The sequence below is a fragment of the Cricetulus griseus genome, chromosome X, assembly GCF_003668045.3.
Source record: "Cricetulus griseus strain 17A/GY chromosome X, alternate assembly CriGri-PICRH-1.0, whole genome shotgun sequence".
Lineage (NCBI taxonomy): Eukaryota > Metazoa > Chordata > Mammalia > Rodentia > Cricetidae > Cricetulus > Cricetulus griseus.
Window position 1 is genome coordinate 36,254,388 of NC_048604.1, and position 27,137 is coordinate 36,281,524.

General features: G+C 38.9%; 2 protein-coding genes across 2 annotated transcripts in view; one reads left to right on the forward strand and one right to left on the reverse strand.

Annotated features, from left to right (window-relative positions):
* The window catches only part of Trpc5 (transient receptor potential cation channel subfamily C member 5), a 124,190-nt gene that overhangs the window by 19,413 nt on the left and 77,640 nt on the right, over positions 1-27,137 (forward strand). Inside the window, exon 2 of the mRNA XM_027433596.2 lies at positions 14,412-14,933. Within this exon, the coding sequence (XP_027289397.1) occupies positions 14,412-14,933 (522 nt within the window). The remainder of the gene's footprint in view (positions 1-14,411; positions 14,934-27,137) is intronic.
* LOC113837825 (putative uncharacterized protein TRPC5OS homolog) lies at positions 20,670-21,002 on the reverse strand. The gene has a single exon (XM_027433595.1). It carries the CDS (start codon positions 21,000-21,002, stop codon positions 20,670-20,672), a length of 333 nt encoding a protein of 110 aa, XP_027289396.1.

Genomic DNA, 27,137 nt, shown 5'->3' on the forward strand with positions numbered 1-27,137 from the left:
CTTTGCCATCCTTTGCATTTTGAGACCGGGTTTGTACTAACACTTTATTTACAATGCAGCTGACTCAGAGGACTGAACCACATTTTTATTCAACTATTCTTCCCTTCTGCATCACCAAAAACAGTTTCCCTAGATGTGTCTTCTTTTGGATCTGAAAGTCTATTACCACATAGCAAAATTTAAAGCTTAGTATAAAGCTGGATCATGTTGTCCAGTTGTCTGTTTATCTTGAGGTTTAGGATCCAAGCTGAGGTGTAACATCCTGTTCTTTCTGATCCAACAGTCACTCATAAAATCAGTAGAGAAGATGCACTCACATCCTCCTAAGCACATGGGCTCCTTCAGAATATTAGCGCACGGAGGCAGCGAAGCAGCTTCTCCAGGCAGGAGAGCACTGCTCAGCTGGGGCACCAAGGCCTGTCAGCAGCTGACACCATAGCAGCCTTGGGAAAAGGCTTAACACCAGCTGACCTTCAGATGTCCGCAAAACATCCTCCAAAGGCCTGCACGACATCCTTTTGGAAGATGGGCACCACAGGTCACCCACCCAGGATTCCGGGATTCCGGGATTCCATCTTGCACAAAGTTTCAGAGCCCAAGTTACACCTCGGGTTTGGCTATTCTTGTAACTGAAATCCACTTAAGATGTATTAACCTCTAACCCCTGGAAGACTTAAAAAACACCACAATGCTGATTTAATGGAACAGAACCTTGACAATATGAAATAAATCCCACGAAAATTCTGTGCCAAGTGTCAGTTGCTCAGAATTCTCACACGTATGTTTGGGGCCTCTGTGGGGCCACAGAGGAAGCTAAACTTCTTTCTTATACACCTGGCTCCCTTTGCTACCCTTTTCTGACAAAAGAAAAGCTATCTCTGTGACTAAGAAGCCATCCAAGTGCTGGGTGGCTATACTTCCAGCCCCACTTTTTATCTTTGAGGTCTTTATCCAGTTTTAACAGAAAAATGGAAGAAAAAAACTAAGTATGTTTAAATTTGAACCCCATTCCCTTTGAAGGCCTCCCTTGGCTTAGCACTGCACTGTTCTGCGCTGGTAAGACCTTGCTGCAGAGTGAAAGAGCACACTGAAGCTGTATGGTATCTAAATGCATGTGTCATTCAGATAGAGGCATATGTTTCACAAGTGACTAAAATGTCATCATTGCATTTAAAATACTTTGCCTTTGCAAGTTTCAAATTGGGACGCGTTTGACTTCAGAGAAATAAGGACAAGCAAGACATCTGATAGTTTCTTGTTTCAGCTGCAATCAGTATCTAGCTTGCTTCCCTTTCTGGGTAGAGATAGTATCCAGCACCCCATGTCGGGAGTATAGAGGAAGAAAAACTTAATAGGCAATAGCAGCAGTTGGAAGCCAATGTAGCTTTGTTTCTCCATCCCTAACCAGAACCGTGTAAGTTCCTTATCCTTTAACACTTGGTCTATCAAGGCATCATGTTTGAAGTTTAAGATAGCAGTGTTGATGTTGCATCTAAAAGTGATGAGAGGGAAGGAAGTGGGAGCAAGGAGGGAGAGGGGATAGAAAGGGAAAGTGGAGAGGGAGAAGGGAGGAAAGGAGTGGGGAGAGAGAAAGATTATGAGGTAAGAACACTTGCGTTATTTCTTCTCAAATTGTGATGAAGAAATACACACATAGATACACAAGACATACAAAAGTCTTTCGGTTCTTTCTGAGCAGCTGTGACAAAACACCCGAGAAAATGAGGGAGGAAGGATTACTTTGGCTCAAGTTTGCAAAGGCTTCCTTCCCAGTTGTTGGCTCCATGTACTCAGACAAAACATGGTGTTGGAGCAAGTCATTGCGTAGCTTCTCCACTTCAGGAAAGACAGGAATTGGATCGAGAAAGAACTGAGGAACACATGAAACTTTCAAGTTGTGTCTCTAGTGACATGGGTTTCCCAGCTATGGCATATTTCCTACCACCACTTCCCAAGACAGAACCACCAGTTAGAGACCATGTATGTATTCAGCATGTGATTCTCTGTGAGTATAGTGTGTAACAGTAATGCATGGTCCGAGTAGAGAAGACCTTTGCTTGTCAACAACTGTGATTAAAAAGGACTTTTTAGTTGCTTATAGTTGAATAATGGTAAATGATGGACAGCAGTTCATTCACAAAATAACTTTAGCAACTTTTTTTTCTGTTCATCGAAAGTTACATGAAAAAAATCAAAACAAGCAAATACACTGAAACATTAAGTTGGAGGGGCAGGGATGTGTGGACGATCTGGGAGGAGTTGAAGGAAGGGAAAGAATATGATGAAAATATAGAGAATTTTTTAGATTAAAAAATAAGATAAACACACACACACACACACACACACACACACACACACACACACACACCGAAGTTACATGGTCTTTAAATGGATTCTGTTTTATCACTGAAACATTCACTTAATCTTAGCCACTGTGTGCTGAAAATCAGCTGCTTCCTGTGATGTATGCTGCCATGGCCATCAAACAGTGATGTTTAACTCTCACATTTCCGCAGAAAAAACAAGTATTTCTGAAATGTGTCCCACTGAGACATTCCCTAAGGAAAGTTAAGCTTCTTGGCATCTCTCAGGCTCGTGAGTCTTTCCTCAAAGACTCCCTCATGCTAGTCAAGTCTTGCTACAGAGAGATGAATTTATAGCTCCATGAACATTTTCCGAGAAAAAGCCCCTTCGAAATATCCTAGATAGGAATGAAACCACAAAGTTCCTGTTTACAGAATTGCTCCCAAAGTGCCTCTAGCAGTACCAACAAATACAAAAATTTCTTGCAGGGTGGACATGGAAGGACTGGGGAATGAGAATGATCAGGGTGCATGATTTGAAATTCCCAAAGAATCAATAAAAATAAGTTTTTAAAAATGTTTCTTGCCACTAATGGTGCCATTGTAGCTTTGGCTCATATTTTTCCAGAATGGAGTGTCCAGTATGACTATCAATAGCATGGCATTGACAGAAGTGTTGACATATCCACTGCCTTTGATCTACTGGTAGCAAATGTGCGGCAGTAAGAGGTAGAGACCCTGAGCTTCTCCTCCATCCATGCCTGAATATTGACAGGCCCATTCTTAAACAGACTCAATGTGTTCGCAACTGCCAAGTTTATGATTGCAGTGGCTATGTCTTGTCCAGAACATGCCATTTCCCAGTCATTCTTCTAACATCTGGCACTTCCATTCTTTCTGCCCTCTCTTTCACACAATGTTCCCTGAACCTTATTGGAGATGGTATGAATGTCTTGTTTAGAGCCAAGCACTCACCCACCCTTATTCTCGGCACCTTTTATAGCCATGAGTCTACACATTCATTAATGTTCACTGAGAAGAGAGGCTTTCCTAAGGCCATTAGTATCTTTCATCTATGGTAATAAACATAATTATTTAGAGTGCAGTTTGATGCTGTGTCAATTTACCTTAATAGCAGTATTCAGTTTCTCCCTAAGACCTATCACCTCTCATCCATCAGTTTTTTGACTTGCTTTAGACTACCGAACAGAAATGCCTTCCTCTAGAATGGGCCCCAAATACAATCAGAGACCATCCAAATACTCTCATGCAGTAGAGCCATTACTACACAAATGGGTACAGTTTACATGGCACGGTGGTCTCTTAGTTCATAGGGTGCCCAGATGGGAAAGACTGTCCGTGACCTTTGTCTTCCCCAGCACCTTCTTGGACTACAAAAGCCAGCAGGGAGGAAGCTTCCAGCTCACTTTCAATTTGATTTCTCTGCCTTGCAACTAAGATGTGTGGTGTTTTCAACATCAGGTCCTATCATCTAGTTCTGATGGCCAATCAAGGGGAATAGAAGGAATGTGTATTGTTTGTGGGGTGACTTCCCTGAGCAGCAACTCATAAGGAGATATACTACCTCTAGCACTGAGACGTTTGTTTGATAACCCACAGCTTCTAAGAACAGCTTTTTCCAGCCTCCCTGGCTACTTTTAACTGCATGCAGTGAAATGGGATAGTGAAGAAATAAAATAGAACTCATAATTAAAAGGGAAACAGAGCAGAAAGATTCAGAAAATGCATGGCCCAGCCATGTGGTAGAGACTAAAAGAACATTTCAAAAGAAGAAACCAATAGTGTAGCTGAGCAACTATTGGATAAAGAGACTAATGTGAGCAGGGCAGAGGGATCATCAAAATAAAGGAAGACAAGCACATTAGGCATTTCAGAAATCTTTAAGTCTGCCCCGCCCATTCCAGGTTCACAATTTCAGAGGACCAGTGGTTTTACTGACAGACCATAGACAGATACACAAGCTCATTGCCCAGGATTTCCTCAAGTATTATTTCACAAATGAAACTGTGATGCTTCTCAGCTACCTTAGCTAAGACTCAAGCAAGACTCCACTTTCTGCTGTAAACCAGCAAGCTGTAAACCAGGTGGTGGTGGTGCATGCCTTTAATCCCAGCACTCAGGAGACACAGGCAGACAGAGTTTGAGGCCAGCCTGGTCTACAAATCAAGATCCAGGACAGGCTCCAAAGCTATACAGAGAAACCTTGTCTCAAAAAAAAAAAACCAAAAAGAAAAAAAAGAGCAAGTTGTACTTGGCAACATCTACCTTGTGCTAGTTCTGCCTGTGCAAAGAATACAATGGACAGAGATGTGGAGAGCTCCCTCTAGACTTCAAAGTTTGTTTCAGACAACCTGGAAAAGCAGTCAGAGAACTGCTGCACATTCAGAGCCTTTACAGACAGCCCTGACGAGATAAATCTTGAGCAGGAGTGTGGGGTTAGAGCTGTCACAGAGATTCTCCATGAAGACAGTGCCTACTGCCACTGAAGAATGGCTGCCACAGAGACCCTAGAACTATAGGGCTACCAGGGTGCAACTCCAACCTTGTAGAGCTACAGTGAGGGGTGACTTTCCAAGGCCTTGAGGGGCTATCCCCTAACCAGTATGTCTAGGAAGGAGTACATGGAGTCAATGGTGATTATTTTAGAGTTTAAGACTGATTTATCCTGTGGACGTTGAGACATGTGTGGGACTGGTTAACTACTTTCTTTTCTATTATTTCCCCCCTCTGTAACAGGAATAACTTACAGACAGTAATGGTTCATTTTAGTTTGTTTTCTTTATCCATTGCTTTGAGGGTAATCATGAGAACTCTGTAGTTTTATGACTTTCCTTCACACACTATGAACCAAATAGTTTGTTTTGTTTATCATCCAAGCTCTTCTAATCCTCAACTGGAATACCTGATGATAATTTCCATCTTTCAACTATATGGCTCTAAGCTGCCTAAGCAAAATAGAGATTTCTAGTTCCTCTATTCACATGAAAGCTCCTCTTTCCATTCAGTTATTATTTTAATTTGCTAGCAAGCATCTTCTTATCGAGATTCATAGCAAAACCCTTGTAAAATAATAAATGATTGTTCGTATTGAATCCTATCATATAGATGATGGAAAACTGGTTCCCATGTACCACTACAGTCCCTTGTCTATACTAGAGTTCTCCACCATATCCAGAAACCATTATTAGGTCATCTAAACTGACATTAGTTGTGTGATGAGTAGTGATATGAAAAATAATCAGCTTGTCACTAGAAGGCTGAGAAGGGACAGATACCATGCTCTTTCTAACAAAGAATCTACAAAGGGATTTAATTTTTTTTTAAAGAATCCAATAGCGACCTATAGAAAATGAACCAAGAACCATGGCTTTCCTGAAATGTTATTTGCATCAAACTCAGCTCCAGGCCCTTCTTCAATGGTAACTAAAGCCCAAGTCATACTGGCAAAATAAGGTTTCTTTCTTTTTTGAAGTACAAGAAATATATTGATGAGGCTTTCACTCCTGAAATTTTCCCCATCACAAGCTGCCTGGGTTCAAATTCTGACTTCACTACTTTCTAGTAATGTGACCTTTTCAAGGCACTTTACTTGTCTTTGGCTGAGTTTTCTCAGACATAACATGAAGCCATTATTATACCTATAGCGTAGAGTCATCCTGAAGACCAAACTATATTCTTCAGCAAGTTCATTGTATGCAGACAGTGCTCAATAAAGTGTAATCATTAGTGTTAGGCTTATCCTTGCTAAAGTGATGCTCGCCAGTATTATGTATGTCGTTAATTTATTTTAACCCTCTGTTGAATTAATTATATTTTATTTATAGGTGCTCAAGTGTGTATTGTGTATGTGGGATGTATGTGTCATGTAGAGAAAATGTGTTAGTGTCTGATGTCTTCTTCTATCATTCTTCACCTTATTTTTTGAGACAAGGTCTCTCCATGAACAAGTTGGGCTAGTTGGCTGGCCAGTGAAGTCCAGGGAACTTCCCTTCTCTGCCCCAGCAGCACTGTGGTTACAGGCACAGGTCACTATGACCAGCTTTTTATATGGGCACTAGATAGCTAAACTCGGTTCCTCGTGTTTCCACAGGAACTGTTTTACCCCCTGAGACATCTCTCCAGCCCCACATTGTTGATTTTTATTTTGCTTTTTCAAAACCAGGTGAATTTTGTGGCACTTTTCTTGCTGTGGTTTGAATATAAGACATGTTCTCCCTAGTCCCATATGTTAGAAGACTGACCTCTAAGATGGTACTATTGAGAGATGTTGTGGACCTTTAGGTGATGAGGCTTACTTGGAGATCCTTACATGACTGGATATGTGCCTTAAAAGTATTGTGGCATCACAGCCAGATTCTCTTTCTCTCTTGCTCCAACATGGACTCATGCCATTGCCATCTGCCACCTTCTCCAGGGGCCAAACCAATTTGCCATCTGATCCTGGGTTTGAACCTCCAAACTATTAGCTAAACCTTTTCCCTTTATGAATGAATTATCTCATATATTTTTGTAGTAACATGAAGCTGAATGGTGTACCCCTGTTTTGTTCATTGTAGTTCTCTAATATAAATTATTAACCTAAATCATTACATACAGTAGCCATAAAATCTGCTGACGTGATCCAGCAAATTTTAGTTCTGATGGTTCTGTTTTTTCAAGCTGGAAAACAGGTTCTTCCCAATCTAATGCCAATGCCTGTCTCCAAAGTAGCTCATGCATCACTACTAGCTACCTAACCTTCTGGGTAGGCAAAGGAAAATAGTAATGGATGTGATTAGATACTGGTGTTCTCTGCTTCTATGTAATACAGAAAAATGAAATTTCACTTCTAATAGTTTCTGGAAAAGGCTGGACACTGATTTTCTCTGACATGTTAGGATGGGGGAGGAGGGACATAGCAGGTGGAGAGAGGGGATTGCAATTTCGATCAATTTAGGAATAAGGCAGGAGATTAATTTCCAACATGATGCTATCAGGCTAGTTCTGTGAGGAAATGACCATCAGAGAGAATGAGTCTGTGAACATATGGTATTGTGGATATGAATGAGGTGGCATCTTGAAACGGGTCTCCTATTAATTGCAAATTGGTGGTTCAAATTTCAGAAGGCTGTGGTAAATTCTACCAAGAATGCCTGCCTAAGTCTGGAAAAATAGGATCCAGAAAATTGCCAAGGAGTCTATTCAGGGATGAGGTTAAAGGAAGTTAATGTATCACTTGGGTCCCTTGTGAACAGTAGCTTTACAAAAGCTTGAGCTCATCTTAAAAGCAGGGAGACTATGCCATCACCTATCCCTCAGTGCCATCCTTTGTCAATAAAACTTAGGTAAAAAAAATGTAAGGATGTGACTTCATCTCACTCTATTCACTACACTGCTGGGATGAGCTCTTTAGCTGAGCAATTCTATCCTATGCTGACTTATCGAAGGATCCCAATATGTAACACTTAGCTTTCAAAAAGGGTTTCGTGGGGGATGGTAAGAACAAACTCAGTAGGGTCTAAATGTAAAACCTCAGAGAGAGGCAGGCAATGTCACTTCTTTAGTGGCCATGTCCTTAGCACACATCATTGCAAATTCTCAAATTCAATCAAGCCGACTGATGTACCTGGTTTCTTGCAGATAATATAAGCCAAATTGAATTTATTAGCCTGATGATTTCCCTCTCTTCTTCCAAAATCCCTGCCAGCTTCATTTTTATTTCATTAAAAAAAGATATGATTTTTAACTGGAAGCCTAAGATCATTCAGCCTGATTTTGTAGTTCAAAGAGAAGGCAAGTTTAGGTAAGAAAAAAAATAAATTGAATTTTGCACCTGACCTCTATCTGAACAAAAACAGCAATCACTTGATATTTAAAAGGACAATAACAAATTCTGATCCTTACACAAATTTAAAATTAACATATGTCAAAGTGTTTCAGTTACTTATCAATTAACAAGGAAATTTGTAAACAGGACTTCGCAAATTGTGGCACATAATTGAAATCCTGCGGTCATCACCTATTTTTCCAGATAGAATTCTGTTGGAGCACAGCCACATTGACTCATTTAAGCATTGCCTATGGCTATTTTTGTACTACAAGGGCAGCATTGTAAGGTTCCACCATGCTGAAATACTCACTCTCTGTTCTTTGACACAACAAAAGTTGTTAGAGACCACCAAGAATGTAGAAATAAATTCATAGATGTATGCAAAGCTTCAAAAACCTGCATGATTATATGTATCCCACCAGATAAGAAATATTTGCATTATAATGTACAGAGCAGCATTTTTTTAATTAAAGGCATAAATAACCCAAAAAATATGTGGTAGGCGGAACTTCCAGTTTCCTGTTTTGCAGAATGCAAAGTCATTCTCCACTTTCTTTGACAATAGCTAAGGAGCCATTACTGGTAACCAGATTTACTCTAAAAATGAGGAGGATACATCTTCTATGGTGAATTGTAAGGCCTTGTGAAGACCTACAGTTACACTTAAGACACCAACAGTTCACTTCTGGAAAACTGCAACTTTCACACAAGACCAAGGAGTTCTTTCTGGATGCTATCCATTAAAATGTATACAGCATGATCCAGATATGTTTGTCAATAATTAATGACTTGATATTGACTTTTCCCCTAAAAGATTAGCTGATCAGTCAGTCACCTATAAGGATACAAAGGTCTAAGGACCTCTGTGAAAATTTGATCAACTTTACTTAATAAAACTTACACAGAAAATCTCTAAAATATAAGAACAGTTCCAAGAAGACAGTACTAGTGATGCTTACTGAACAGGGCATGGAAGTGTTATCAAACAAAAGCAGAGGTGAGCTCTAGATTAACTTGGTAATTAAGCAAGATCAGTAAAGTACATATAAAAGAATGAGGTGTTGTTAAAGTTTTACATACATCAAAGTTTTATCCAGAACATCAAGGACAACAAGAAAAATAACTGTAAACCAGGTATAACAGTGAAGACATGTGTTCTTAACATTTCAGGTGACAAGGCATGAAGATTTTTGTCTTTGAGGCCAACCTGGGCTACAAAGTGAAAAGCAAAACCCTGTCTCAAATAATTAAGAAATAGTTTTTTAAAATTACTTTTCTGGAAAGTGTTTTTGTTGGTCTTCTTGTATCTGTTGTGATAGTTACTTGCTGAAAACTTTCTATGTTCCTATATGGGCAGTATGCTATGCCCAGGCTGTTTTAGTTACATTTTCAACCATGTTACAAAATACCAGACACAAATAACGTAAGTGAGGCAAGATTTATTGGGGCTCACAGTTTCAGAAGACTCAGTTCAAGGCTGGGGGCAGGTGGAACAGAGTTGTTCACTTCTTGCCAGCCAGGAAGCAGGGCAAGGGCTTATGCAAACAGGACAGAGAAAGGTATAGTCCCTAAGGAACATTCTTTCTACCTACTTACCTCAAACTAGGTCCATCCCATATTTTCACCATCTCTCAATAATGTCCTTGTATTATGAATCCATCAAAGGATTAATTCTTCCATTATTTAAGAGCCTTCATGACCTAGCCATTTCTGGAAACACCATCAAAGACATCCAAAGATGTGTTTTACTAAATTCCTAGACTTTCTTGTCGGATCAAGTTGAAAATCCAGGTTAATCATCCTTTGCTCTGGACCCCATCTTCTCATCAGCTCAGGCACCTTGAATTACTTTCACAAGTCCCTACTTCCCTTCATTTGGAATGTCTCACCTTCTCTGGTTCCTGCTCTCAGCCAAGGTGATCAAGTTGCAGCTTCCCCCCCCCCCCGCCATTCCTTTCAATGACATATTTGTAACTCTTAACTTATGTATTCACCAAAAATTATCAGTTGACAGGTCTTTTATTACACACTATAGTATGAAAGATATGTCAGTGCAGACAGTAATAAAATAAAGCCTATGCCCTAATGCAAAACGACAACAGTTGGGATTTTGAGTGGAGGAGGCTGACAATAGTGATTTGCACTTTCCCTCATTCCTTATGTGCTCTGAAAAGTAGGGCTGGACAGACTTCTTGGAGAACTGGAGGAGCTCACAGAGGTTGATTTCTTCTATTCTTTTATTTCAATTATTAATAGTGCTGAAAATTCTCATAACCATAGTGTCAACCTCGACCTTCCCTTCATGATTCATGCTTCAGTCCCATAATTTCCTGCTGCTATTCCAATCAAGTCTCCAAACTCACCATAACGGAAAGCAAACCTTAAGAGCTCTAAACTTACAAAAGGGACAATAAACTAATTTTAAAAGTCTTCCTTCTACTTTTATTTCTATATTCACCATCCATTCTAGTTTCATTTCTATCGATGTGATAGAATGCTCCCTCCCCCAAAATAAAATCAACATAGGGATGAAGGGATTTATTTTAGTTCACAGTTCAGGTTAGAGTCCATTAAGTGTGAAGAAGTCAAGGCAGCAGGGACATGGGACAGTCACATCAATCACATCTACAGTCAAGAGCAGAGATCAATATAGCAATAGGTGCATGCATGCTTAAGAGTACTCAGCCTGCTCTCTATCTTATGCAGTTCAGAATTGTCTACACATGAAGTGGTGACACAGTGAGTGCATCAACTAGGAGATGGGCCTCTGGGCATAACTATGGGAGATTATCGTGATGATGTTATTCAATTGATACGGGATGCTGTGTCCACTCTTGGCAGTGTCATTCCCTGGCAGGGATCCTGGACTACATGCTTAGACAAAGGGTGCTGAACACTAGCATGTATTTAACAGTATCTTCTGACTAAAGACATACTGTGACCAACTGCTTCAGGCTCTTCCTGATTTGGCTCCCTTGCAATGATGGCTTATGCCTTGAACTGTGAGCTTAAATGAACCCTTACTTCCTTAAGTTGTTTTTGTTACAGCAGCAGAAAAGAAGCCAAGACACTCCTCCATAAGGGTGAAAGCTTCTGCCTACAAGTGGAGCTTCCCTAGTTTGCTGTTACCCATCAGCAAAGAGCACAGTGTCAGCCTTCAGCAAAAAGTGCTGTACCCCCACCAGGGAATCATGTGTCTGATGGGTAGACCAACTGAACACTGATTGTCACCTGCTGTATACTCCCACGGCAGCTCTCAGCAAAAAGAATTGAAATATCCTATTCTAAAATTAATATTTGAATTCTTTTGTTTACAAACTGGACTTCCACAACCTGGGTAAATGCGAATTCCTTTCTTTGGGGCCTTTGTCCCCAGCTCCAGTTGAGAAGGTAGATATTTCAAGAGACTTTATATCCCAGGTTGACCCTGAACTCACGATTCTCCTGCCTTGAACACCAAAGTGCTGCAATTATAAGTGGAACATCCACCATCCGAAAGTAGTTCTGGTTTGCATACCCTTGATGGCTAGACATTTTGAACATTTTTGTGTGTTCCTTGATTTTAGTACTTAAATTTTGTAAATGTTATTTTATTTTTTGAGTATGTGTCTTATGTGAGTATATGTGCAGATCTGTGTGTATGCCCCAAAGGCCAAAAGATGGCACTGGATCCTTGTAGCTGGAATTACAGGTGATTGTGAGTCACCCAACATGAGCTTAGGACCTGAACTCTAGTCCTCAAAACTGGATGGCAAGTTGTGTTGACCATGGGGTCATCTGTATAGTGCTCTTTTGTACTTGTTTGGAGATCTGTCTGTTAAGCTAATACATCCATTTTTTATTAGATGATTTATTATTTTGTCATGCCCAGGGGCCCATCTTCCAGTTAACCTTAGATTCCATCAAGGTGACAATGAATGCTAACCCTCACAAGGCTTCTAAGAAGCATATTGTGGGACAGAGAACAATGTAAAGCAGCATCAGAAAAGTAGCTACCTCAGATGTAACCTATAGCCTACAATATTGGAATAGGCAGTTGCGGAGAAGACGTCAATGAAAGCTATAGTGTTGGGGAAAGTTCTCCTCTCTCGTCTCAAGTAACAACAACAACAAAAACCAAGTGGAGTGTCATAATGCTCCTTATTGGAATTAAATACCTCCAGATAGCTTTTCATATTCCAAGCATAACCAGTCTCCTATCAGCTCCAATGATACAAGTAGGGTTAAACAACAATCGTGGGTACTCTTGTGTCGTGGACAGGCCTCTCAGCACCGAAAAGAAGAAAAGAGGATGAAAGTATAACTAGCAAGGAAGGAGTGGGTGAGAGGACAAGTTGAACAACATGTTAGGAAGCAGACCATACCTCCACCCTCACCCAGAGAAAACCGTCAAACAGGTTGACACCCACGCCACCTTCTCCCAACCATTTTAGATAATGATAAAGATTGAAAATGTCCCTACCTTTAGAAAGGACAGATTTTCCAGATATAAGCTCTTTTCTTCCTGGGCAGACTGTGACAAATTGCTCACTTTCCAACTCTCCCCACTCCACGGCTTTATGCCAGTTGTGTTTATGTTCATTTCCAGGCCCACTCAGACCTATTTCTTCCTAAGTCTGTAGGCTTGTGTTAATTTCTGAGATTATTCTTTTCTGTGTCCAATTTATTTTATGAGTCGAGTTGTTCACTTCCCACTGTTTCGTTTGTAGCTTCTCGTTCCCAATATTTTACGATGTTTACTCTCTTCTCAATCCTAGCAATTGATGACTGATACCCTTCGGAAGCCAATGCAGCTACTCCGCAAGGAAAGCCAGTTTCTTGCATTTTGTTGCCCTTAGCTTTCCTCCCTCTCCCCCCTTCCCAGCCACTTCCTTGTTTTAGAAATACCTTATACAAGGTGAGATTTTTTTTCAAATAAGAGATAAACATTGATGAAAGCTAGTAACTCATGCTTTTGTAAGGTCACCAGTAAGTGTAGGTTGCTATTGTTGTTGTCTTTAAAAAAAAAACAAAACAAAACAAATTATTGATTAAAACAATATTTTTTTATTTTATGAGACTCCCAGGTATCCCTGCTCTTTTCCCCCCATTGAAAATGAGCTTTGACACTGTGCTCTTCTTTTCCTCAAATATAATAAGATCAGTACTTCCCTATCTGCTGGAATGTTACCCATGCTTCACATACTCAGATCTCCCTTCCAAAACCCTTCCCTTCACTGTCTCAGTCCTCCTCCATCTTCTAGTTCTTATGTGAGTCTAGTGAACTCTCTCATTTTCCATTTTATTTTCATTATGTGGTTCCGGGAATTGAAACTAAGGCTTTGTGCATGCTAGACAAACATTCTACTAACTCAACTGTGACCCCAGACCCTCATGCTTTCTTTATTGGGCTGAAAACAGACTAAGTCCCCAAAGATTTATTTTCAAGTTGGAAGACTGCTTTAATTCATTGATCAGGGTCTATGCATTTCTACAGGTGTGCTCCTAAATACGTAATGAATTCTGCACATAATGAAGTCTAGCTATAGATACCATTTCCACCAAATATCATATCCTAGACACAACAGTCTTATCAAATGTTCTCTTGTCATTAGCAATGCTGCTGCAAGCTTAGAATTTCTCATTTACAATATTACTTCTCCCTGACAATACCCAATTCTTTCTACCTTCCTGGACCTAGAAGAAATTGAATTAATCAGGCCTGCCCCTTTAGTCCTCTAACGTCCCATATGCATACAAAGTCAATACCATTTGTAAGAGTCTTTTCTTTTGCTATTGTGACTTTATTTAGTTGCATGGTCTTCAAAGTGAGTGCTTGTCTTTGGTCTTTCAAGTGAATAATACAGCAGTCTCAACAGCTCAATTAAAGCTAAACATATAGCATCTTGAACTGTTAGAGATTTCATGATCTGTGCAACTCAGCCAGAGGTCCAAAAATAACATCTTCTAATTCTTCCTTTCCCTTATTCTGTTAGATAGAATTAGGCATATTGTTGTAACATAATTTTAAGAGCTGAGATTGACAGTTGTACTACCTGGGTTGAATTTTGGCTCTACTACTGAAAACTACATAATGTTATATGTGTTCTGTTGGAGTAAAATATTTACCAACTAGGTTGTTGTGAATATTAAATAAGTAAATGCAATAAAGTGCTTATGGAAGTGCCACACAGCAAGCCACAAGCATTTAACTGTTTGGGTGACAAGTCACAATAGATGCTCTTTTGTACTCCTAACTCTAACCCTGCCCCTCTGTGTTTCTCATTTCTTTTGTATAGGTTCCCACTCTGATGATGGATACCCAGTTCTCTGAGTTCACACCAGACATCACTCCCATCATGTTGGCTGCCCATACCAACAATTATGAAATCATCAAATTGCTTGTCCAAAAGCGGGTCACTATACCACGGCCCCACCAAATCCGCTGCAACTGTGTAGAATGTGTGTCCAGTTCAGAGGTAGACAGCCTGCGCCATTCAAGGTCCCGACTCAACATCTACAAAGCTCTGGCAAGCCCTTCCCTCATTGCCTTATCAAGTGAGGACCCCATCCTAACTGCCTTCCGGCTGGGCTGGGAACTCAAAGAGCTAAGCAAGGTGGAAAATGAATTCAAGGCTGAGTATGAGGAGCTCTCCCAGCAATGTAAGCTCTTTGCCAAGGACCTGCTGGACCAAGCTCGGAGCTCCCGAGAACTGGAGATCATCCTCAACCACCGAGATGACCACAGTGAAGAACTTGACCCACAGAAGTACCATGACCTGGCCAAGCTGAAAGTGGCAATCAAATATCACCAGAAAGAGGTAAGCTGAGATCATCTCTGATTCCTGGCATCTTAAAGCTCTCAGTGTCCACAGCATCAAAGCAAGACTCAGTATTTTTTTCTACCACTTATGTGTTGGGTAGTGAAAAACAAACTACACTTACATCTTTAAACATACATGTGGTTGGATAGGCCTTACAAATAGACCCGTTTGTCTGTGATGCAGACAGCTTCTGTGTATTTCCTTTGTGACCAAAACAGTAGTCACCTGATTCTTCAAAAGGACGACATTTTATCATTCAGCTAATATTTGTTAAGTACTGTTCTCAGTGTTTGAAATACAGCAGATAAACAGTGTTCCTCCTTGTTTGGAAATGTTTTACACGCTTACATTTAGTGTATTTGGAGACAAAATTTGTAAAGATAATGATCTTCATGAATATACTTGATCACTGATTACTTTATAGTTATCTTCCTGTAGGATATAGCAATACAACTAATTTCTAGTTTGGACATAAATAATTAAATGAAACCTAACTGTATCTTCACTATATTCTCTATGGAAAGTGAATTTAGTATTTCATGATAAACTAAATCCCTTAAATTCTTTGGAAATGGGGCTAGAGAAATGGCTCAGTGGTTAAAAACACTTGTTGCTCTTACAGTAGCCCCAAGTATGGCTCCCAGTGCCCCACATGGTAGCTCACAAACATCTGGTAACTTCAGTTCCAAGAGATCCAATGATCTCTTCTGACCTTTGTGGACACCAAACACACATTTGGTACACATTCACACATATAAGCAAAACACCCACACACATAATATAAATCTTTCAAAACCAGCAAAAGAAAATTGCTTAAAGGAATGTGGTTCACATGCCCTAATAAACTGAAGAGAAAGACGTACTGATTTTTATTTATTATTCTTATATCCATTTTCTTTTCCTTAGTTTTGCTGGTGGTGGTGGTTGTGGAAGTGTGTGTGTGTGTGTGTGTGTGTGTGTGTGTGTGTGTGTGTGTGTGCTTGCATGCACATATAAGCACACATTTGCAGTGCTTGAGACAGGGTCTCATGAAGGAAACTTCCTGGACACCTGATCCTTTCCCCAAGTACTGAGTTTACAGACATTTTTCACCACTCCTGGCTCAGTAGTTTCAGTAGTTCCTTTTGTTTTGTTTTTCACGACAGAGTTTCTCTGTGTAGCTTTGACTTGTCTTGGGAACTCACTCAGTGTAGACCAGGCTGGCGTTGGACTCACAAAGAAAGATCCTCCTAGCTCTGCCTCATGAGATCTGCAATTAAAGGCATGCACAACCACTGCCCAGCCTAGTCCTTTTTTTAAAACTTTGTCCTTTGTTTTTCTTCCTTTCCCCTTCTACACATTTAATAATATTTTATGTGTGATTATAATGGGCTGAGTTTGTGCATCCCCCACTGTGATAGATAATGTACACACAAGTGTGTACAGGTGTAGTCACTCATTCATATGCCCCGGGGTCAGAGAAGGACAATGGGTGTTCTACTCCATCACTGTCTGCATCATTATCTTGAGGCAGGGTCTTCTGTTAAACTTCAAACTAGGTGGGTGGCCTAGAAACTCCAGTAATAATCCTGCCTGTAATATCCTCCCCACTATGCATAGTACTGTGGTTACAGGCATGCACAACTATACCCAAAGTTTTACATGGGTGTGTCGAATTCCCACTCAGGTCCTCTTGTTTACACATCAAGTGCTCCTCCATACTGAACAACCTCCCAGCCTAACTATTAATTCAAGTGGGTCCTATCCCGTGATCTGATGGAATAAATTCAACCTGGGAGTCACATGTTGAGAGCCCATAAACAATTTGGAGACATATTTTAAAGGTAACTTTACTAATGACCTTAAGACCCTGAAAAAGGCCAGTGAAAGAATTGGCAAAAATCTCACAGGCCAAAGGTATTCAAAGAGTAACAACCTCTACATGACAATGGGGGATACTCAAAAAGGAAAAACTGCATAGAAGCCAGGTGGGGGGGGTGGTGTAGTCCTGTAATTGAAGTTGCAAGCTTTTCTTGGTTTAATCTACATTTCTCCTTTTAGAAAATGTGCATTAGGTGATATTGTACGTGAGTATGGATCTCTCTATTTTTTATTTTATTTGATATTAGATCATAGTTAGAAAACTATCTTGAATATGAAAGCACATTCTGAACTTGAAGTTATGAACAGTGTTAAAACTTAGAGGACCCTTGGAGTTAATGCATTTTGCATTATCAAATGGCTATGAGCCTATGAGAGACTGAGAAAGAATGCTATGATTTGAAAGTGAAATGTTCCCCCACAGGATCATGTTTTGAGTGCTTTGTCTCCAGTTTGTGGCATCATTGTAGAGGCTTTAGGCAATAGGAACAGGCCTTATGAGGTTATATTTACCTGGCCATGTCACTGCTTCCTGGTCCTCAGACTTGTGAGCACCCAACGCCATAGACAGAGCTGCTCTCCTCATCATGCCTTCTTTATTATGGTTAACTGCAACCCTCTAAAACCATGAGCCAATATAAACCTTTTGTCCCTTAAGACGTTTCTGTCACGTGTTTTGAAACAGCAAAGAGAAAAGAAACCAGCACAGTATTGCCCTCAGGACCAAAATCTTAACATAAAGGGGAAGATAATTCATTATTCCCTAATGGGATTTTTCACTGTAGATTTTTCTCATAATTATTCCTACCAGGATTCAAATAGGCTCTTCAAAAGAATTTAATTTGGTGAAAAACTGTGCTCCAAAGAATGAAACAAAAGCCAATTCCAAATTACAATTTTTACATAAAATAGAACGAGGAAGCATTTGTTTCTTAGTAACAGGTGCAAACTGTTGGATTGTTCTTACATGTCAATTAAGTCTTCAGGTATTTTCATACTGACATTTGTTGGTATGGAATGACTTCTGAAATGTCACAATTTTGTGTATTGTAGTCCATTGTCAGATACACCAAAACCTTTAAATCTGTATTTTTTTGTTCCTTTTTACCATTAAAAATTAGCAGAAAAGTGTAATCTTCATTTCACGAATGATGAAACATCATGTTAATGTACTTCTTAGAGATTATCTGACAAGTCAGAAGTAGACAGTCAGGCTCTTTGAACAACATTTTCATTTATTATATTCAATGACCTACTGTTGAACAGAGTCCTTTTATGGCAGTTTGGTAGCCCAAAAATTTACTACTAGGTGATTTAAGGTGACAACAAGTTCTTTGGTGTGTGAATCAAAGTTTATTAATTAAAATATCATTAAAAACAATTAAGCAGTTTGGAACAATAGCCAATAAAGATCATAAGCAATAATAACAGAATAACTTGAAAAAATCATTACAAATATAGTTTCAGGAGCTTTCCTACTTTAGCTTAAAGCATTAAGATTTGTACTATCTACTTCAGTTCCATCTACCAACCTATCTCTCTTGATTTTAACAGCTTTAAATTTCTCTCTCTCTCTCTCTCTCTCTCTCTCTCTAGATATATATATATATATATATATATATATATATATATATATATATATATAGCTTTGTTCCCTCTCTATTTCTTTATGCCATGCAAAGTCTAGTTTTGGCATTAACCTCAGGCTACTTGGATAATGGACTAGCCACCCACTCCACTCTCCTGGAGGAAATTCAACATCTCAATCAGAGACACCCAATAAGCATATTACTAGTATTTCTCCTTTTAATTTAACCATCTACTTAATCTTTATCAACTACCATCTAGCAACTTCAAGCAATATCTTAGGGTTGGCTAATTTTCATAAGGCAAAGATAAACTAACTTACTCAGGAAGTAATCCCATCTCAAACAACTGTGTAACTGTTGGCAATTTAGAACGTTCTCTCTGCTGAAATACCTCCCCCACTAGCTCTTGTTCTTAGGTATTTTCTTACTGCTAAGATTTCTCCTTGTCACCTTTAACTCTACTTCTAATCCAGTTCCATATAGCAAGCATACTTGACACAACAATCCATTTCTTGAAGTAGAGTTACATCTTAAAAGTTCTTAAATGCATATGATTATACAATCAAGGCAAATACTGAAATATATATTTAATTCTTAGGTGCCATTATATTTCCATCTTTCCAGGTGTTACAGGTAAACAAGAAACTAAGCAGATCCACATATTACAAGCTTGCTGCATCTTCTTGTTCTGATGCCTAAGAATCACACTGTCCATTCATTATTGTTCAGTCTTGAGTAGACTTACAGTTTTCTCTTGTTATGGCCTGCTTGAAGTAATTGGTGCTTTATGCTCTCTAAAACACTAGTAGTTTTAGCAAATTCCTATTACTCAAGTGTGAAATTGTTATAAAGTCTATATTCTAGAGTTGTACTTGGATGGCTATCTACCCTTTAGTGTGTCTATCATGTTTAAGGAGCATCAAATTTGGTCTTTTTCAGATAAATTACTAGTCAAATAGACTATAGTAGACTGGTGGCCTCTCTTTGGATGTTTCCTGAATTTGTTCAGATATTTATTGTTTGAGTTTCACTTTGACAGAAAATTATATCCCATATCCTACAGTTCAAATTTCCCAATCTGTTTAGGTTGATTTTCAGTGAATCACCTATTTGCTTCTTTGGCTATACTTGTGTACCTAGAATCTTTTCTACATTGAGAAAATAAGATTCAGTTTGCTTATAGAAAAGTTAGTATAGCACCTTCTGAGACATGCAAGATTATTGCGTGTCAGTGCCAACTCACATCTTGTTACATTTTTACCTCTTAATAACAAATATTGGTAGGTTAAGGGTGTAGCCATCTTACTACATTAAGCTTTGGATCTGTCTTAAACTCAGTTATACACAAGAAGATATGCACTGTCCACTTCCCTTTGTAGACCATAACCTCCAGGCTGATGATTTAAGTGCTTGAATTTCTGTTGATGAAGTTTTTTTTGGGCTTCATCTTGCCATTCTAGAACTTCTTTCTTTGAATTTTGGTACAAGTTTCCGTTTCCATCAGAGAACAATGTTGCAAAAAAAAGTTGCAGCATGCATCAGCATTTGTGGAAGCAGTCTTTCATTGGAATATCTTGGCTGAAGAATTCTCAAAGGTTTGGCCACAGTAAATCTGGAAAAACCTTTCCATACTTTTATTGCCTGGTAGATGTTGGCCTTTCAGAATTATTTACCTTACTGTTGCATAGAAACCTTTCTTTTTAATATGCAGTGTCTCAACATCATCTGTCCAGACGGGTGGTGGTGGCACACGCCTTTAATCCCAGCACTTTCGAGGCAGAGGCAGGTTGATCTCTGTGAGTTCGAGACCAGCCTGGTCTACAAGAGCTAGTTCCAGGACAGCCTCCAAAGCCACAGGGAAACCCTGTCTCGAAAAACAAAAAAAAATGTCTGTCCATGTGAAAATATCCACTATAATACCATGCTGGAGAATACTACCCTTAGAATTTCCATTTATCCAGAATAGTGACATTGAGTACCTTTATGTGGTAAGGTTCATCAGTTCTTCACTCTATTCTTTGGTGGATTCTTTTCTTTGCTGTTATTTGGCCTTATGAAGAAACCTAATAATACAAGGAAAAGAAGAACTACATGCCTAAAGTCAGTCTTTGAATTAAAACTTAGAAAAAAAATGGTTTTGCCAAAAAGAAATCAAGGCTTACCTAGTCTACAAGTTTTTAATAATGAAACTATTCAGAAGAAGAAAAAGAAAACACTTATTGCTGAAGCCTAGAAAAGAGAACATATTTGAAATAGAAAAATGATGGTTTTCACATGCTGAATCTTACTCACTTTCTGTATCATCCTTTATTGCAGGGAGAATATCCTCATAGATGTCATTCACATCTATCATAGCTTCATCCATATCAAGGATTAGGTCTTCATCTTCTTTTACTGAAAGTATTGATTCTAAATCAGAAAGATCAGCAAGATCCGGTAGGGTCTCTTCCTCAGGAGGAGGCACAACTGCTGCTGCCTCTTCTGCTGTAGCATTCTGTTGTACAGAAGGAACCACTTCCTGCGAGATAATCTGCAACAGCTCCTCAGCTATTCTGATTAACTGGGCTACACAATCAATAAGTCCAGCAACTAGTGCAGGGATTGACACAGCCTCCATGGCTCAACCCTCTTCTGAAAAGATAAAATATTACTCAAAGCAAATGAGTTCTTGATAACCGTGGCTCTTATGAAGCTGATTAATGGCCCTGTTGGCTTGGAGGATAAATGAGGCTGTTGTTGTGATTATGGTGGTGATCAAGTATGGAACGAGTCTGGTGGAACTACAGAACGTTTTTGTTGACGTTGGCTAACCTCTCACAAAATGTCTGTACTAGTAGTGGATTACTATTATAATCACCACCAGATTGTCACATCCAAGACAACACAGCAAGTCAGATCTAATAATGGAAAAAGAAAAATACAAAGATTAACATCCTTGAACTTTATTCACACTGCAGGTTATAGCTCTAAGATACAGCTACCAAGAATTGTCCATCAGGTTAAAGGAGATCTCTAGCTACTGTTCTTCCTTTTTGAAAACCAAATAAGGATCTATTGCCTCTCTCTTTTCCTTTGTATTTCTCATGACATTTATTTTTAGTCAGGGATTTCAGAATAAAATGAGCATAGGTAATTTGCATATCCCTCCTGAACATCTCCATTGAGCTAGGATGCACCATCACTCAGTCTTTAACTGTTTGTATTAGCGTCATTGCCTCATTGTCATTTATATCCAAACTGCTAAATGCTTTGGTCTTTTTAGTTATGAATTCATTAAAGTTTCCAATTGTCCTGCATCCTGAGGACAGATGTTACTGTGCAATAAATTGTAAAAAGCTCTTCATTTGTTCTTATTAATTAGGCTACAGAATAATTAAGTCTATCAATTATTAGAGAAACTAACACTGATTCCACATCTCAGTGTCTTCTCAATAGATAAAATATTACTAAAAAGCTATGGCAAATGGTTTTTTGATGATAATGAATCCTGTAGAGCTGACAACAGTTACTTCGTTGATTTAGATGAGAAATAGGGATGTTAATTTAACTATGATGTTGACCAATTACAACATGAGGCTGGTGGTGCTCTAGAACTTGTTGATGATATTTGAGGATTGTGTCAATTGCCAAACTTTAGACAACTGTTGAATATTGACACAGTAGGACACTAACCATAAATATCAAATAAGTTTACTACTAGTGGAGATATGTATTAATATAAAATATTATACTTACTGAAAACTCAGACATAAAAGAATATATACTATTCATGTAGAATACTAGAAAATTTATGGTGCAAAAAATAAGAGAATAATTCTATCTATGGAAATGAGAAGTAATTAAGAGAATCATAAGTGAACTGTCTAGGGTGGTGTTAATACTTATAGAGTTTTAGGTTATATAAGAATATGAAATTGCTGGATTTCATTGATTACTACTGTACTTTTCACTGTATATCACCCTTCCTAAAGTAACCAAAAATACACAATCCCCTACATGAAAAGCATATGTTAGATGAGCTGGCATGCCCATAGTATTGTAATAAATTCTCAATTTGTGGAAGGAAGGCCTATTACATATAAAGCACCAGGAAACCAGTTTTACCTTTTAATGACTTATACTTACAATAAAATAACTATATGAAGTTATGATTGAGAAAATTGAGAATTATAGGTATTAATTATATTACTTATGGCCAGCCACATGGTGCAGAATAGAAGTCAGCCCAGAAATTAATTTAAAAGACCCATGTCAAACAGCATGCATTTGGGTGTCTATACTAACTTTAATAGGCCCAGAGCTGATGTCTCATTCTCCTAAACAGGAATAGACCCCATGGAAGGCCTCACCGTCCTTGGGGAGCAGTTGGAGGGTGGGATGGGGGGTTGTAGGGAGCATGGGAGGATGAGAGGGGGTAGATATATAAAATGATCGTTTCTAAATTTAAAAAAAAAGAAAGAAAAGAAGTGAGAATGTTCCTTACACTTGATATTCCTAGAAACTGGCTAAATTCCGAATTGAATATGTCTAACACAAACGGATGAAGAGAAGTGGATTAATTTCCGATGGGGTTCACGTCACTATCTATTGTTTCATGGAGGTTTACAGATGTGTCCATTTGCTCCCTCTTCTTTGATGTGCTGAATTTATCTAAACTATAGAGAGCTACTCACCTGTAATAGAGCCAAGATGGACAAAAGGGTTGTAGCTAGAAAATGATTTCTGGAGTTCTGCTTTCAAATAGGCTACAGATGCTCCTGCAACAACCAAAAAAAATAACATATACACACAGAGAAAAGAAAAGAAAGAAATTACAAAATCAGTATGTTTAAGTATATCATAAAGGGGCGGAAATAAGGAAAAATACAGAAACCTTCCTAATGTGAGCTGATGGTAGCAGGCATTTTCTGCGGCATTTCCTAATTCTGAGCACAGGTTGAAGATAAAGCTAGTCCAAAGGCAGAAGGTCTCTACCAAGGAATGAGAAATGGCAGCATAACTGTTGGTAACTTCAGGAGATTAGCATAATGGAATGGAACTTTGAGGTATGCACTGCTGGTTTTTCTTACCTGGGATTAGTTAATATCTAGGCTGGTCCCTGGGCAGAAAGCTCTCACGACAGGGATGGGTATTGCCACAAACACACTGCTGGTCTCCTCCTCAAAAAAGCACCTAGATTTTGAAGTTAGAGGGACATAGAAGAGGCCAGTGAATCAATAAGCTCAACACTACTTTTGAAGAACACTTCAGGCAAAATTAGTCTAAAACATATAAGCATATATAAAGAACCAGGCCTCATAAGGAACAGCACTAGAGGATTATATTACCAGATATCAAGCCTAAAGCATAGAAAGATAAACAAACATTGCACATTCTCTCTCATATATGGAAGCTAAAATTTGTCCATTTGAATGCAGAATACTGACTACTAGAAACCGGGAAGGGCCACAGCAAAGTAGGATAAAGGGAGGTTAGATAATGGATACCAAACAAAGTTAAATAGGAGGGATGTGTTCTGGATTTCTATGACACAGCAGGTTTACAATAACAAACTGTATAATTTTCTGAGTAACTAGAAGATGGGAACTCAAAGATGCCAATCAGGATATGTTAATTATCCTGATTCTATTATCAGATGTTATATGTACATACGGAAATACTGTGCCATAATACCATGGATTTGTGCAACATTACATGTTAATATAAACAAAAATTTAAAATATCATGACTAAATTTATGGCTGCAAATATTAAAGGCCACATAGTACTGGTTCACAGACAGACAAACCAATGGAACTATGACCATGATCATACATCAAACACTAACCCTAATTTAAAATGGATAGTTGACTTAAATCTGAAAGATAAAACAGATATGTACCACATGTGCCCCAAATAAGCTAATTATTATTTTCATTAAAATAAGCAATTTTGCCAATCAAAAGATACCTTAATAGAGTAAAAATGTCAATAATAGAGTTGGAAAACACTCAGAAAGTATTCCCAGTAGACGGTTTATATCTACTTACTCTATGCATATATTTCAAACATCTATAAATCAATAAAAACAAGACATTGTAATTGTCAAAAGAAAGACAAAAGAAATTAATACTATTCCATAAAAGAGGATATCTACATGACCTACAAGTATATAAATAGGTATTTGTCACTATTACTCATCAGAGAAATCTAAATTCAATCTACAATGAGATATATCAAACCTCACCAGAACAGGTACATCTGAAAGGACTGATAATAAGAAACAGAACAATGGAGCCACTGGAACTCATATACATTGCAGGTGAAAGTGCTGGCTTGTACAACTACTTTGGAAAAATCACTGAACAATATCTACTAAAGCTAAGTCTACCTCTATCACATGAACATGTAGTTTCACTAAGTAACCAAATTACAGAGTGTGAACATCTACCAGAATACATGTAAAAGAATGTCAAAGGAGCCAGAAGTATAAAAGTATAGTATATGTCTCATCGTTCCATTTAGATGACATTTAGAACAATGAGTGTTGTCAGCATTGTTTGATCAGCCTGTCATTAATGGTAAGGCAATTTAGCATAAATATTCAAAGAGGGCTCCTTTGCCTAGTGTGGATCTCTACTTCACGTCAATGCAAAGGCAGGAGATCCTGATTGCCAGTTTTTAATTGATACAACGTGACATAGTCTGCCTTTCATAAGTAGCTGAGAGAACTAGAATAAAGAGAGCTAGAATATCTGACTGATAACTTGAATCTTTGCAACTCTGTCTCACTTTTCGTCAGCATAACTAACAGAAATCCACCATTTTCTTCTAATTGAAAGTCTTAGCCTGTAATTTGGCACTGCTTCCAATTGGAAATCTGGCAATAAGTATCTGACAGAGGGACAGAAAAGGAGCAAAGGAATCCAAATCCACTGGGCCCATATTTATAGTCGATAAGCGTCCCCACTCCAGGCAAGGTAAATTACTTCCTATCCAAGGGGAACCGAGGTAGTTATGTGGGAGTGATTAAAATGTGCCTCTGGTGAGTACAGGTGCCGGTTCTGTATTCACAAATAGGATTTTTTTTCTGTGTGTGTGTGTGTGTGTGTGTGTGTGTGTGTTCCCTTCTGTAGTGCTGCAGTGCCATTTGGATTCAAGCATTTAATCTAAATGCTTAAACAAACAACACCTTTGTTAATGGTTCCTCAGCTGGCGGTGGGATTACAACCCCGCTGCCCTCTGTGCTGGGATCTTTATCTGAAGTCCACACAGGTTTTGTGCAACAAACTGCACTCAGTGAGGAAAGAAGAAAATGAAATAAATGATCTCAAAGTTGGCTGGGAAAGGATAAGAGGCTTTTGAATGTGGTAAGGGGAGCAGTTGAGAGGGTAAATATGTTCAAAATACACTGTATGAAATTCTCAACGAACTAATAAGAAATTATTATTTTTTTAAAAAAATACTGTAACTTCTCTTTGTCCTCTCCACCTCTGAGGAAACCTCACAAGTCCTGTCCCCTTCGTCCATACATTCTTTTACATGTAGGCATTCATCACCAAGTGTCATTGGTCTGGTTCAAGGCTCCTGGTCTCTGCTATACCATCAACACTGGGCCCTCACTGGGACTCTGCCTGGACACCCCACTTCTGCCCTGTGCTGCTTACACCTATTATTATTATTATTATTATTATTATTATTATTATTATTATTATTTGGTTTTCGAGGTAGGGTTTCTTTGTGGCTTTGGAGGCTGTCCTGGCACTCGCTTTTGTAGACCAGGCTGGTCTCCAACTCATAGAGATCCACCTGCCTTTGCCTCCCTAGTGCTGGGATTAAAGGTGTGCGCCACCAACACCCGGCTACACCTATTATTTTTAAGTTAGAAATTGTTACCTTTACAAAAACTGCATGCAAATGGGCATTTGCCAGTTATAGGACCTGGCATTTGAAATGTCCGTGGGCCATCTTTAATTTATTAAGAAAAGGGGGAGGAAGTGTGCAGCTGAAGAGAAAATACAGGAAAATTTCAAAATGGGAAGCCGGGAGGTGGTGGCGCACACCTTTAATCCCAGCACTCGGGAGGCAGAGGCAGGCGGATCTCTGTGAGTTCAAGACCAACCTGGTCTACAAGAGTTAGTTCAGGACGGCCTCCAACGCCACAGAGAAACCCTGTCTCGAAAAACCAAAAAAAAAAAAAAATCAAAATGAAAACCAAAATAAGGGGGAATAGAATGCCCTTATAGTCAATTTAAAGCTAGTTTCTCCTCTTTCTGGTATCTTCCTTGCTGTAGAGATATCTTAGACTCTTGCTTACCCTTCAGTAAAAACAACTTCATCAGTGCTGGGAAATGGTATTTTGAAAATGTCTCTTAGTTATTTTCTTGCACAGGCACACAGTTTTCCAGAATGCAATCCAACCGTGGGGTCAAATACTCCATCTTGGCTTGGGGGAAACATAAACAGGCTTGTCCCTGAGGCTTAGCTGCTATGAGTTCCCCGAAGAGCCCAAAAGAAGGTGTAATATTACCATTTGGGGGGAGGGACCTTCAAATAGTACCAAGTGCAGAAGATAAGGCCAAAAGTGATGGAAAGGGAAACAAAACTGAGGGTGATAGGAAAAAGAGGTTCCGTTCCTAAGTTTTTCCTCATCATTCTGAGAGGGAAAAAGAAAAGTTGAGGGGGTTTTGATGAAAAAAAATAGTCTCTTTAGGAGAGACACCAAAATGATGGTAGTGACTAACAGGGTCATATATCGGGCCAAAGAGACTTAT